At 39.9% G+C, this 13,667-nt stretch overlaps 1 protein-coding gene and 1 long non-coding RNA gene across 2 annotated transcripts; one reads left to right on the forward strand and one right to left on the reverse strand.

Moving 5' to 3' along the window:
- Positions 1-6,543: 6,543 nt before the first annotated feature.
- LOC135250704 (glutathione-specific gamma-glutamylcyclotransferase 1-like) lies at positions 6,544-8,781 on the reverse strand. The gene is made up of 3 exons (XM_064327296.1): positions 8,151-8,781; positions 7,853-7,888; positions 6,544-7,503 (listed from the first exon to the last, which is right to left on the reverse strand). Exons 1-3 carry the CDS (start codon positions 8,328-8,330, stop codon positions 7,093-7,095), a joined length of 627 nt encoding a protein of 208 aa, XP_064183366.1. The 5' UTR covers positions 8,331-8,781; the 3' UTR covers positions 6,544-7,092.
- Positions 8,782-8,997: 216 nt separating this feature from the next.
- Positions 8,998-12,102, forward strand: LOC135241770 (uncharacterized). Its single transcript, XR_010326106.1, has 2 exons — positions 8,998-9,141; positions 9,756-12,102. It is a non-coding gene; the product is annotated as an uncharacterized LOC135241770 (long non-coding RNA).
- Positions 12,103-13,667: the final 1,565 nt, after the last annotated feature.

Raw genomic sequence — 13,667 nt, forward strand, 5'->3', positions numbered from 1 at the left:
GTTTGACTTGCTGGCGGAGCTGATTGGGAACATATGGGGATAAAGACCGTGGTGAAAGACTTGTGCCATACTTTTTTAGCAGAAGCAGAGGAAAATGAGGTGTAGTGTATACAAAACACACATGCTGTCATTAAAGGTCTTCATCCCCTTTAGATTTAGATGTTTTTATTGACTTTATATTTTAAACATAAAAAGAAACCCATAACTATATGTGCACTTTTGAAATTGGGATGTATGTAATCAATTGAAATAATTATACAATATGTTATACCACAGGTTGATTCATGCCACAGGTTGATTCATTTTTAGTCTTTTCTGACTTACTATGATACACTCAAGTCCCTGAAACTAATTTATCAGAGAGTGTTTATAAGGTGATTTCCCGGGTTCGTATCCCGACCAATGCCCCAAAACCCAGCCACTGGGGATGCACAAGTCAGTGCATTCGTAGTGCCAGTCCTAAGCCTGGATAAAATGGGAGGGTTGAGTCAGGAAGGGCCTTCGGCGTAAAACATATACCAAATCAAATATGCGGATCAGGGTGATCCGCTGTGGCGACCCCGAATGGAAACAGCCGAAAGAAGAAAAAAAAAAAGTTTATAAGGTGATTTAATCTGTTGATCATCGTGGCTGAACTGAAGTCAGGAAAGAAAAACAGAAAGGAGCCAACAGGATCAACAGGAAGGCACCATCCTGCACCAAACCGTTGTTTGTATTCTAGAGACCAATGCAGTCCGCACACATGCAAAACCGGCTTACAACATAGATGACAAAATCATACATGTCCTGCCATTTTTGAAATTGCTGTTATGCCACTTTGTGAATGATGACATGGCAGACGATAAACAGCACTAGGATAAGCACTAGGGAAAATGTTAAATTGGATTTGCAGTCAAATAACCAGAAAAATAAACACTTTCGACGACACTTGCAGGGAAGCAGGAACTGTTGCGGGTCCAGCTATCCGGATCAAGGGAGAGATGGGAGAACAGTTTGTTAAGGCATGAAGGACAGAAAAGGCTGTAATAAAGGGTCAGATATAACAAGCAAATATACCATCCTTAAAATAAAATGTTTGAAGTGTGACGAACTGTGATTGCATTCAAGGGCCCAATTATGTACATACAAACACAGCTACACACATACATATACTGTATATGGTCTTAATTTTACTTGACGTGTATGGAAAGAACATGAGCACTCTAATGACGTCTGTGTCTCACTGGAACTGCATGAAAGGTCATACCTGTTGGATTACGGCTCTCTTCCTCATCTCTCTGTCTCTACCTCTCCAACAATACATAGTTTACTGGAAGCACAGGTACATAAGACTGGGTGCGTCATCCAAGATTTTGGAGCAAAGAGACATGGCGGCAGACTTCCAAAGCCGGTGAGCAGCAAAGCCAGGGTGGACAGAACCAGAGTGGGACTTCAGGAGGAACTGGGTTATGAACCCTCTGGAGTCCTCAGTAAACTGGACTGAACAGATGCATACACAAATCTGTTGAGGATTTGTAAATCTGCTCCTATGGTTTTCCATTAACATTGTGAATTATTTAGCCCTCCGCATCCACCTGAACTACAATGTTTGCTTCATATCACTGCTGTATTTTGCAGGTGAGGTCTCCTGTTTTTCATTAGCTCCAGTTTCCATAGCCTGGCTGGAAAGAGTACCATTTCAAACCCGGCCTGCCACGCACAGCTGAGCTCTCTTTCACATGCAGGGCCTACATCTTTGTTTTCCCTCTGTGCATGAAGCCTGGAGGGCTGGACATCAACCTCACCTTGGGCGATAGCGCAAGCTACATACAGTATATGCGTTTGTTTCCATATCTGTGCATGCATGAATGTCTGCATGTGCATTCGTGCATGTATACGTGTGTGTGTAAGTGTGTATGCGTGTCCCTAGAAGCCCTTCATCAAACAGTAGTGACATGAGAGAGACTGAGAGTACCATGAAAACTAGAAAAAAGGAAGGAAACTGACTGTAATTTCAGTCATGTGATATCGGCAACTTTTATAAATGAAGCTGCCCCTGAGCAAGGCTTTCTAACATCAATCAGGCAGAGGGAAACAGGATAGGGCCCATGCTACGAAGTGACAGCCAGGCCTTGAGTAATGTGATCCCAGCAGCCGTTTTTGCTGTGGGCTGCGCTGACCCCTGGGGCAGAAACTATAGCTATGCTATGGCCATGTTCTCCTCTGAGAGAGACAGGCTCTTCCCCATGCGGGCGGTCTGGACAGCCTAAGGAGTCAACTGTTGATACTTACAAGGCTGTTTATGTTCCTGAAAATTCAGCTGAGGGAGGAGAAAAAGGGACAGTAAGAAGAGGAAGGATGAACAGACCACCAAGAGGAGGAGGGAGGAGAGACAGAGAGAGGGTAAGGTATGGAGAGGCAGAAGGCAGGTGGAAAGGAGACAGTAAAGAAGAAACGGTGGACAGTAGTGAAGAGGAAGACATGATGAGCAAAAGGCAGGCAAGGGAGGCAAGCAGGGACTGTGTGGGGATAGAGAAATTGGGACAGAGACCATTTTCTAGGAGCAAAAGAGCTGTCTAAAAGGACTCTAACTCCTGCTCCTCCTTTTACTCCCTCTCATTGTGAAGCAACATGTTCACTCAAGACAATGTTTTTTTTCCCAGCAACTGATTCTAACAGCAGCTGAATTTTAATCCTATACTTGAGCTCGGTTCTGTAACCATGGCTCTTATAGCCAGTCAGTGACAGCCAGTCAGTAACCTTGCTGTTTCCCCTTGTCTCCCTGCTTAAGATATCCCAGTGATCACCCCCTAGCAGCTCTCTGCAGTCCACTCCTTCGCTGTGTGTGTTTCACGCTTGGCAGTACCCACACCCAACTCAACACTCCGGGCAAGGCTGGAGGCTAACTCGCTAAGCCATAATGCTCCACCCAGCCTCCATTTGTTTGTCTGAAGATTGTACACATGTTGTGGCACTGACTGGTATCTTAGAAGATGACGCAATTCACTACCTGATGACAACTATATTGTTTTTGCAAATGCAGAGCAGGGACATGAAGTGATAATTGTGTAACACTGAAACCAGAATTCAACCATACATGCAAAAAAACAATCAGAAATTCAATTGATGCATTTATACAACCCATGAAAAACAAAAATTGAGAGTAGCTTCCTTGAAATCTCTCGTTCAGAGGTGGCTTTACTGTTTGTGAAAGATTCATTCAGACACGACTCACTCGTTCAGTGGAGTGGAGACAGTTGTTCTTTGGTGTGATAAATAAAATTGGCCCATGAATGCTACACTATTGCAATGCATCGTTCTGATACACAAACACAATTAGATAATGTACCCAATTAGAAGAATTCAAAAGAGTTGTTATTCTCAAGCCCCAAAAGAGCTGTGATTTTGTTCCGTAGCCTAGAGTAATGCCCATTTGTTCACTCATGAAAATGAACGACTCAACTGAGAAAACAAATCATTTCCCCTGAGTCAGTAAAAAGAGTCATTCAAGTCGAATCATTCTCAAACTGCACACCACTAGTTCAGACCATCGTGTTAAAGAACAGTCTGCTATTTGGTTACTTAATGGTCTCATATGAAAACAATTGTTTTTCTAAATGTAATTCTGTTGATGTTATCCCCAAAATAGCATGCGTAGATAAGGTTCAAGAATGGGAAATTTGCTCTCCGTATCCAATATAGAAGTCCCCTTGTGTGGGCAGAGGATGGCACCTTCTCTGCTGTGATCACTTCTCTGTTACCTTCTCTACTTTCTACCTGTCTGAACAAAGCAAACAATATGAAAGGTGGGCAGTCTGTCTGCTTTCCGGTCAGGAAAAAAGAAGGCATGAGGCATATCATGGCTCTAAATTTTCTATTTAAAACAAATTGTTGAATATAAATTGCTCATGCAAATGACTGTTGAAATGTCAAAATTTAAAGAAAGGAAATATGTAATTATGTAAACAAAATGCTGATCTTTGGGGTGCCTTGCAGTTTGATTTCTGACATCTGTGTTTAGTCCATTTCATTTAATCTGAGAAAAAAATTCCTATCTTCAAGTGACATTTTTAAGTACAGTGAAATGCATTTTCATATTGATTGTGTACTAATTTTTACTATTAGAAGTACACTATTCCCAAGTCACCCAGTATTAATGTTTTGTTCCTGGTATACCTTTTTAATACCATGAACCATGATCTAATTTTTTCATCTGATGTTATTTCATTAATTCTTTCATTAAAGCTACTCATTTTCCAGAAGTAATTTCACCCAAATACTCTTGTAATTTTCGGGACATTCACATTTTTTGTACGTGGACAACTGCTCTCCACTAGTTCAGTCCTGCCTAACCAGTTTGTAGCCAGCTACATGTTACTCTTCCAAATAATCTATATTTAGCAAAGAAGTCCCTGTACTACCAGATTATTTCACAACCCTTATTTACTACAGCACAGTTCTGAAACTGTATGCCTTGTGTCCCCCCCGTCCCCCTCTCCCAACTCCTGTATGCACTATATCAACCCTTTCAAAGTTGTAGCCTACAAGGTCATTTACATGGAAATGTATACATGCCAAATGTATGGCCAACATGAGAGAGCTGGCCAATGCAAACATACACATTATCTTGGCTACATTACATGTCAGAATCACAACCACATTTAAACAACAGAAAAGAATACCTAGTCCTAGTCATTAAATGTAACAGGTAAAAACAAAACAGAATATTTGGTACAGTACAATATCTCCCAGCAATCCAGAAATTGGCAGATAGTCATCCTGTGTGATTAGTCATATTCAGAAAGAGTAGGGCTGTATTGTAGATTTACATGGATGTATTTTGTTACTTGATTGGTCATTTGAAAATACTGTGCCCTGAGTTTTTGAGGAGAAGAAACATTAAGGACCTCTAAAAAATGTGGGTAGCCATGCAAATAATAACCTTTTCTGAAATAGGTGGAGCAACCCAAGGAGATGACTGTGGGCTTGACATCATGCATATTGCTCAGGAAGTGGTTCTAACAGTAGCTGAAACGCTTGTTTCATGGGTAGTGAGAAAGACAAGGGATGACAAGAATCATCTATGCAATAGTATATTTGCGGTTGTTTAAAGTTGTTTCTCATTGTACATGCAGAACACGGAGTTATTTTAATGGGTAATTAAAATACGGGTAGTATGACAGAATTCACTTGTCTCAAATGACAGAGATATTCTAGAGAAGACGAATAATACATTCCAGTGCCAGTAAATTGATTGTGTTGATTGTTTAGTTGTTTAATTTCTTCAGTTAACAGGGCACCACAGGTTCTTTATGCTGTCTCTTTTTTTTTCTCCCCAGTGCCTCTGCTAAATGCTTTTTTTAACATCTGTGAACCTTCACCCAGTTCAGAACGGTTTTCTTGGAATCCTGAATGCGTTTTTCTCAAGCGCATGGCCCCTGTGAGGTATGCACGTTATCACATGGGAGACCACTACGGCTGGCCATGCGTGTGCTCGAGCAACGTGACCAAAGTTCCCTCTGAGGGGGACTGCCTCTGCCCATCCATGTTACGCACAACACTCATGACATAAAAGCAGTGTGCTCTTCAGGACAGTACGTTCAGCAGCTGAGGTCTCCTGCAAGTTTGTGCACTGGTGCCTTAACATTCTCTTATCAATACAGAAATGTCAAGGGCAGTTCTCATGTGTCAACAGGCCCAATTATCCTATATTCCCTCATTTTCAGGGTAATGTTGTGAAAGTCATAAACATTGATATTATTCAGACAAAAGAAAAATGGAAAGCTCTCCTGCTATGAGTTCTCATCAAAGAGAAAAAATTGTATCTTTTTAATGCTTGAGACAAAATTAGTACATGGCTCAGTAGATGGTATCAGTTTACAACAACACACTAATTAAACCATTCTAGACTCATGTTCTGTGCATCTTGACAGTCCTAACATTATACTATATATTTTGACCTAGTGCACTTAGTTGGGCCTGACAGTGGTACAGGGGACATGCTGCCTCTCCCCACAAATACGATTAGGTTAGTTTGCTATGAACATTAGTGGTTCGAATAAATGATTGACTTTCAATATACTTACTTCAAAAATTAAAAATTTAAATGGCAGTTTTAGAATTTGCATTGCATTGGCTGCAAAATGAAGCTGTGGTTGAGTAGGATTTGCTTTACAGAATACACCAAATACATGACAACTATAAGTTAATGCAAATGATTTATGCATAGTGTTCCACAAAGCTTTGCATTCTTTATACAACCAAATTAGTACTATGTTGAGTCTTCTTGTAAATGAATGTACTGGGAATTTTTATATCCTATTTCTAATTTAATTTTCTATTTTTTTTATTTTCAATTAATCACATCAACGGGTGGGAATCATCAGCAACATTATCTCAAGAATATTTTACAAGTTTCAAGTTGGTCATCTTTATGGTAATATTTCCTCCTCACTTCCAAGTAAATGCAGGAGCCTCTATACCACCCTGAAAAAATCATAGACAAAAAACCCCTTGTCTTTTAAGCAGCTTTCAACACGTGCAGAGATATGAAAGAGGCCTTAATTAAAATGTATACTTTATTGAAGCATGTTGTGCATGAAAAAATAGAGATTAAATAAGAAATAAATATTTTCTTTTCCAACAAAGGACAAATATCCACAAAGATAATATAGGACAAAGGACAGCTGTCGAACAGCATCACTATGTATACCATCATACATACAAACATACATGCTAGAGGTATTACCACTGCCCATTCATTCATGTGTACTCTGCACCAAGATAAGGAATGAAGAGATTACCATTCACCACACAGTATTGATAATTCATGTAAACATAAATCCATATAGCAACCTGCAGTTGGCACCACGTCAATTCCAGGACCTGCATATAACACGTCTAACTAATTTGATGGGAAAAGGATGTAATTACTATTGCACAATTCGGGTAAACATAGAACACTGTTGTGTCTACAGTTGTGTACCTAATTAGTTCTGTATTACTATTACATGCATAAGGACACAAAATGTGGCTAATAACAGAAACACAATACAGTGACTTATATGACTGTTTATGTTTTGGAGTAATGTGTCATTTAAATTTAGTGTACATTCAGGCTGATGCAAAAGCAGACATGGCCTGCTTGGATCCCAACAGGTAAGGCATCAGTGATAGGGTGGCAGCCTCAATGGCAAACAGGTGTTCATCCTCAACTTCAGGACAGTATGACCTCATGAACTCTACCAGGCGGAGCAGGTACTCAATGTTATGGCCGGTCTTGCCCCTGCAGATGGCGATCTGGGCCGCGATCTCCTCCGGACTGGCGGGCCCCAGGTAGATGGGGTTGTCACAGGTGGCGATGTAGACCAGGGCCAGGTGTGGCAGGTGGCACTCCTCCCGGGGGAAGAACTCTACAGCCCGGGTGATGTACCCACCCAACACGGCCTCCCTCATGTTCAGGTACTTTAGGCACTCTTCAATCTCGGAGCCATTAACTTCGTAAGCCACACCCCAAGTACACGCCTACAAATTGTACAGAGGAGTCAGTCTGTGTGAATTTAACCCAAGAAATAGCATTTTTTGCAATAAAAATGACAAAAGCCATTATCAACAAAAATGCAGACATAAAAGTCCAAATAAACACTTCCAGTTGCTGCTGTGTTTAAATGGTTTTATTACGAAACATTTCTAAATGGCTCGAGTGAAATATGAAGCTAGGCTATAAAGGGTACTTTTCGCTACCATTTTACTCCTAGGTTATATAGCAAGATGTAAAACATGCCACTGAAAAAAGGCAGAGCCACTTATTGAGGTGCCTAAACCTGTCAGCTCAGTTATTTATATATTTACAGGAAGCATAAATAGGACTTACGTCTTTATCTTCCACAAGAGTCACCACTCTGCCAGGCTAAATAAAGGAAAGAAAACCGGTGAAGTTTATTAGGCAATGCAGTCAATACAATACACGTTGGAAAGCTAGGAGATTGATTTGTTGCTTCCCTTGTCTGTAATCCCATTGATAGCCTACGCAATAAAATTCATAATACTCATGTCGTCAACAGCAGGAAAGTCAACATTTACTAGCTATGAAATACATGAGTGCATACATCGTACATTTTCGCAGGCTTGCTACCTAAGATGCACCAAATGACAAGCGCCATGAGTCTTACCATATCCTTATTTCCCCTGTGGAAATTGTCGCCGTGCCAGAACCGTCTCTTGTAACCCTGGATGTACCCAATTTCGCTCATTTTGAATTTGAAATCCGGTTTCCAGACCAAGGAACCGTAGCCAAATATCCATAAACTGGTTTTCTCAGCCATTATGTCTTGAGTTGTTGTTTTGTTCATACTTATGAACGAAGATTACGGTCATTTAAAGTGCTATAGGTTGATTCCTACTGTCAAGGAGCAGGTTTTTCCAGAATAGTTATATTCTATGGTATTTAAGCGAAACCGCAATGCAGTTTTTCCGCTGTAATTTCGCGTTCTCTTTTGTCCTGTATCATGCATACCGATACGTGGTATTGTCGCATTTTCTGTCTTTAAAACATTTTCTATCCAAGTTTCTTTAATACAACAATCTTACCATTTGTATTCTCGTTTGTCTTTTGGTTTTTTCTTATTGAAAAAAATTGGGTAGCCTAAATAACTATTATCTGACTGTAAAAACATTAGTACGTCGACTTTGAAGTAGTATGTTCGATTAACCTCAAAGGATGGGTGCCGTACTTCGCACGAACCATAAGCAAAATTAAGCAAAATGTGAAAGCTGTAACGACCTGACCGTGAACGTATTTATAGTCCAAATGCAGAGGCACGTGTTTTTGTTGTGGTAAGCAAATCAGGCCAGCTTGTTGTAGACCAATGGCATCACCGAAAAAAATAGGATTGAGACGCAATATGTCCAATGAGAGACTTGTCCGTTACCGTTATTAAAAAAAATAAAAAAAATAATAACGTTCTTATTTGTGTAGACAGCTAGCTAAATACGCCTCTTTTCGTAGTGATTGGAAAACAGAGATGTAAATCAAAAGAATTCGAGTTCTGAATGGCTTTGAATCCTATCATTAGCTCCATAAGGGCGATACATCTTTTTAGGGAGGTGCATCCATTTGCCTCACGGCGCGGTTAGCTGTCTTCTACTGTGTTATGTTCTGAGGTAGGCTAATTGGTCTGTGTTTTCAGCATTGGAATAGGCCGACCAAAATGAATACGATTCATAATTAAGCGATGTGAAAGTGACAACAACAAAATACGGATTTTGCCAGGCACTTGGAAATATATAGCCTATTATTTCGTCGGGTTCTTTACTGAGTATTATGTCCATCGATTACGTGACATATTAAACTACAAATGTAAATACATGTTGGGCGACCTGTCTAGGTTGTATTTCTGCCTCTCGCCCAATGCATGCAGGGATCGGCTCCAGCCCCCCCTGCGACCCTGACCAGGATAAGCGGGTATAGATAATGGGTAGTGGATAGATAGAAATACATGCCTGTATCCAGAGCAACAATTGTGTTTACATATCAGGGAGTCCTATTTATGTTTCTTCCAAGGCACTCGATTCCAGCAATGCTTCAGCATTATCGTCGCTCTGGATAAGAGCGTCTGCCAAATGCCTGTAATGTAATGTAATGTAATTATCAAGTAAACTTTCTTCACTAAGACCTGCAGTCGGGTTGATCCCTGAACTTTTCCTCATGACCGCTGATTAATAAAATGCGCAAATTATGGACCGTATTCAGTCCTGATGTTTTTAATTTTTAACAGAATCAACTTCCTGATATTATCTGCCAGAAGAATGTTTGTCACATCAGCTGAAGACAACTGTTTCTATTTTGCCCGTGTATGCTGCAAGAACAAGGGAATGCCCACTCATGTGCTGTTGAAACACGCTGTGTCGTCCCATATAGATTGGCCATGACGTCAAGAGATGCTGCTCTAGTGTCCAATGTGAGTGTTTGTAGTAGTCCTGGCATGCAGCAGACTGTTAATCCATTTACTCCACAAGGGAGCCTAGAGTGTATTCCTGATGTACAGACCCTTGTGATCAGCCTCAACGGTCTGATTTTATATACCTGTGCTAGCATGTTTGGTTCAGCACGTCAAGCCATTCCACATCCACCATAATATTTCGGGATTTTGTAGATGGGGGAAAAAAAAACAATAACAGTATTGTTTTCTAGCGCATTTTGAAAAGAGCATCAACACTGTCAGTATATCCTTGAGTTTTAACAGCGCTTCTCCTGCAGTTAATACTAGATTATCTATAAATAGAGGCATTAGCTGGAATCATGAGATACAGGCACTCGTAAGCTCCTTAAATGTCTGTACCTTGCACAGGTATACCTTTAGCACTGCTCTGTAAGCTGCTATCATGCCTGGTCATCAAGGAGTGACAGTTTGAGAAGCCTATTTACCTCCTTCCTTCTGTGACCTTCGGCAAGAACAATCATGTTATGGTTTTGACCAAGCATGCACTGCATCTGACGAATGCACCCTGGAGCAAGGCTGATGAATCGTTCCCTTGAAAAAACAAACTGTATTTTACATTGCTTTCGCTTTGAAACTCAGCACTGTCCTTCATGCTCAGGCAGATTTTCCCGTTTAGATGCACACGTTTGACCAGCACCAACGAGAGGAGCATTATCAGTATTGTCTCAGCACGGTTGACCTGCAACAACAACATGCAAGGCACTCCACTTGAAAGCCACAGCCACCTGATCCAAAAACAACCTGTCAAACGGGACTCCTTTGCTGTGCATTTAAGTAAGGGAATGTGACCGATGCAGAACAAAAGCTATACAGGTTCTGGGGCTGGAAATACCTGGAAACGTGTTTAGATCTCAGTAAAATACACACACCACTATAGCAGAGCCTATTTCCTGTGACCCGCATGCCTTGCGTATTGATTCTACGGCTATCCTTTCCAAACTTTGACTTTTTCATACCCTATCCCACTGTCATTCTTGATTTATTCATTTCTGCAAAATTTGATATGATCTTATAAGAAACGTATGAACAAACATACCTATTTCTGGCTTTAAAACAAATTTCTGATATCTTTTGTGACACTTCTATCTGAAAGACATCAGCTATAATTGATAATTTTAATGGGTTTTTGCATGAAATACTAAATTACTTAATAGTTTAGTACTTTTGTGAATTGAAGATTTATATAAATTCTATATAGAAAATAAGAAATTGGAGTTTTCTAAAATGAATGAGGGAAATGACAGTAAATATATCTGTCCCTTTTATTACAGATCGATCATAACATGAAAGTAATTTACAAATGTATATTAGCATATTCTGTGGTAAACAATGTTATTTACTGCCACCTGGTGTTAATTAATTGTATTACTACAAAGGGAAAGAATTTTCTAAATCCTGGACTGTCACTGAATATTCTGCTGGCATCTATGATGTTGTTTTGTATTCTGTATTGTCTGTCAGCCCTCATAAATTACTATTCCATTCACAAAGTGCTGTTTCATTTCCTCAGAAAAATGTGAAAATGAGAAGGGTTTTAAAATGTGTAAACATAAATCACAGGCATTTGTTGAATCCCCATAGAATAATGTAATTTCCAATTTTTGCTGAGTGTTTCATTGGAGTTTGATGATTAACATTCTCCCATCTGTTTGTAATTTGTCCTGAAAATATTGAGATTAGCAGTGTTTATATTCATGTACTTGTACATTTTATCTTTCCCAAGGGAGGATATACCATAATTTGCAGGTTTTAAAAAAGAAGAGAAGGATTCATATTAAGAAAATTTACTCCTTGTTTGTTGTGTGTGAATTTCCTTTATGTGAAGCATCTACAAGAACACAGTTTGTAACAGAGATGCGTGAGAAACAGTTGGCCAGTGCCCTGTGCATTTTAATCAGACAGGAAGTAGGAAATGATGTCACTTGGTAACAAACAGGATGCTGTGATTATAATACAATGAAATGCTTGGCTGTATGATTGAAACCCAAAGGCCAGAGAATGGGCCAGAATGCAGATGACCCACTGCTGTGGTAGCAGTGCAGGTTGCAACTCAAAGGTTTTTACCAGATGACTGATTGTAACATAACAGTGTTTTAGCCTGGTGCTGGATGAAACACAAAATATGTTTATACTGTTTGTCTTTTTTTTCTCTCCAACTGTGACTGGTAAAAAAAAAACTTGGATTCCCTTGGTTAGCACATTTGATGGTGATCAGCTCCAAGTGTTAGATTCGCTCATTAATTAATTTCAGTTTTAATTTTTAAAATAGCATGTTTATATGCGCAACATAATTTCTGAGGTTCCACCCTGCTGTCAGTTAACTGCTTAATGACCAGGACCTCATTAGGCTTGTTCTTACTGCACATTAGAGAAGTGCAGTGTTCCATATATTGTTACAGACTCTAAATTCAAAAGTCATTTTGAGTTAATTTGCATGTAAGTAGAAAACATCTTTACATATCTTATCTTTTATCTTCCTTTTGGTTGCGTGTATATATTTGGTGCACGTATGTATCCTCTGTCTGGGATGTAAAGGATATGGACATGGACACGATCATTATGCAACAATAAATTAAATACAAGAACAAGTAAAAAATTATGCACAATTAAGCACACAATTCATGGTCCCTGACTAGATAGACAATGACTTTGCATTCCAATCTGTGGAAAGCCTGCACAGCACAACATGAAGGGTATATCAATTCTAAAGGGTGTTCATTTTAAACCACAGCACGTGCATGGGTGCAGGTCTTTCTGGCAGTCTATTATATGCTCAGGGGTATTGTGCTGGTCGATTTTTTGTGTGTGTGCCAGTTGTTTTGTGATGAGCATTCACCGACTTTCAAAATGAAAATGGTTGTATATATGAGGGTAGTCAATGGTGCAATCAGGCCTTGATTTCTCTAGAATGTGTTCCAAAAGTACCAGAGATGTCTCTTTGTAGCACTGTACACACTGAGGTGGTATTTTTGGCAAGCTGGGTAGGCGATGCTAACCCGAGCTCCTTGGATCGTGTTGTTGTGAAGTTTTTAAACAAAGACCCCTGCGATATTTGTGAGCCTGTTATAGGTAACGCCCAATTTCAAGCATGTGTGAGGTAAACAATCCGGTAACCACCACATTACTTTTTGTATGAAGTGAGTTATTAGTTTTTTTTTTCTTAACTAAAGAAACATAACAAGAGCATTGAAGAAGTCTGGATCATAACGATAGTGGGAAATAAAAAAAAAAAGTCAATTTCAAGAATAAAAATCTGGATTGTGGGATAGATTCTTACAGTAAGCAGATGCCTTGAATTAACCTCAAAACCCCATCTGTGTCTGTCATTGGAGAGCTCCTAGTGTCTTTGTCGTATGCAGAGGGAGAGAGCGCTTGGCTGTGATGTTGACTCTAACCCTGAATGGTGTCTGGGGGCTTGGTGCTGGTCTCTCGGAGTGTTTTATTGGGGCCTTGTTCTCCAGTTCATGCTCACTTGGAGGGGAGGCATATGCTGGTTTTCATCGTACTGTGGGGTCACACCCCACAGCATCTGCTTGGCTTTGTTAAGTAGATGCTTTTTTCCATCATTTGCTCCTTGGTTGTTTTTGTTTCAGAATTCCAGCTTAAGGGGCCGGTATCCAAGGAAACGGATTAAAATTTCAAGCTAATTTAAAAGTACATGGACAGGAGGGGAGGTGGGAGGGGCTT

This window comes from Anguilla rostrata, chromosome 1 (genome assembly GCF_018555375.3).
Source record: "Anguilla rostrata isolate EN2019 chromosome 1, ASM1855537v3, whole genome shotgun sequence".
Classification (NCBI taxonomy): Eukaryota; Metazoa; Chordata; class Actinopteri; order Anguilliformes; family Anguillidae; genus Anguilla; species Anguilla rostrata.

Coding starts and splice junctions, on each gene's coding strand:
- LOC135250704 (XM_064327296.1), bottom strand. CDS start 8,330: ATGAACAAAACAACAACTCAAGACATAATGGCTGAGAAAACCAGTTTA. Junction 7,889..8,150: donor ACAGGGGAAATAAGGATATG/GTAAGACTCATG, acceptor TCCTTTATTTAG/CCTGGCAGAGTGGTGACTCT. Junction 7,504..7,852: donor CTCTTGTGGAAGATAAAGAC/GTAAGTCCTATT, acceptor TACAATTTGTAG/GCGTGTACTTGGGGTGTGGC.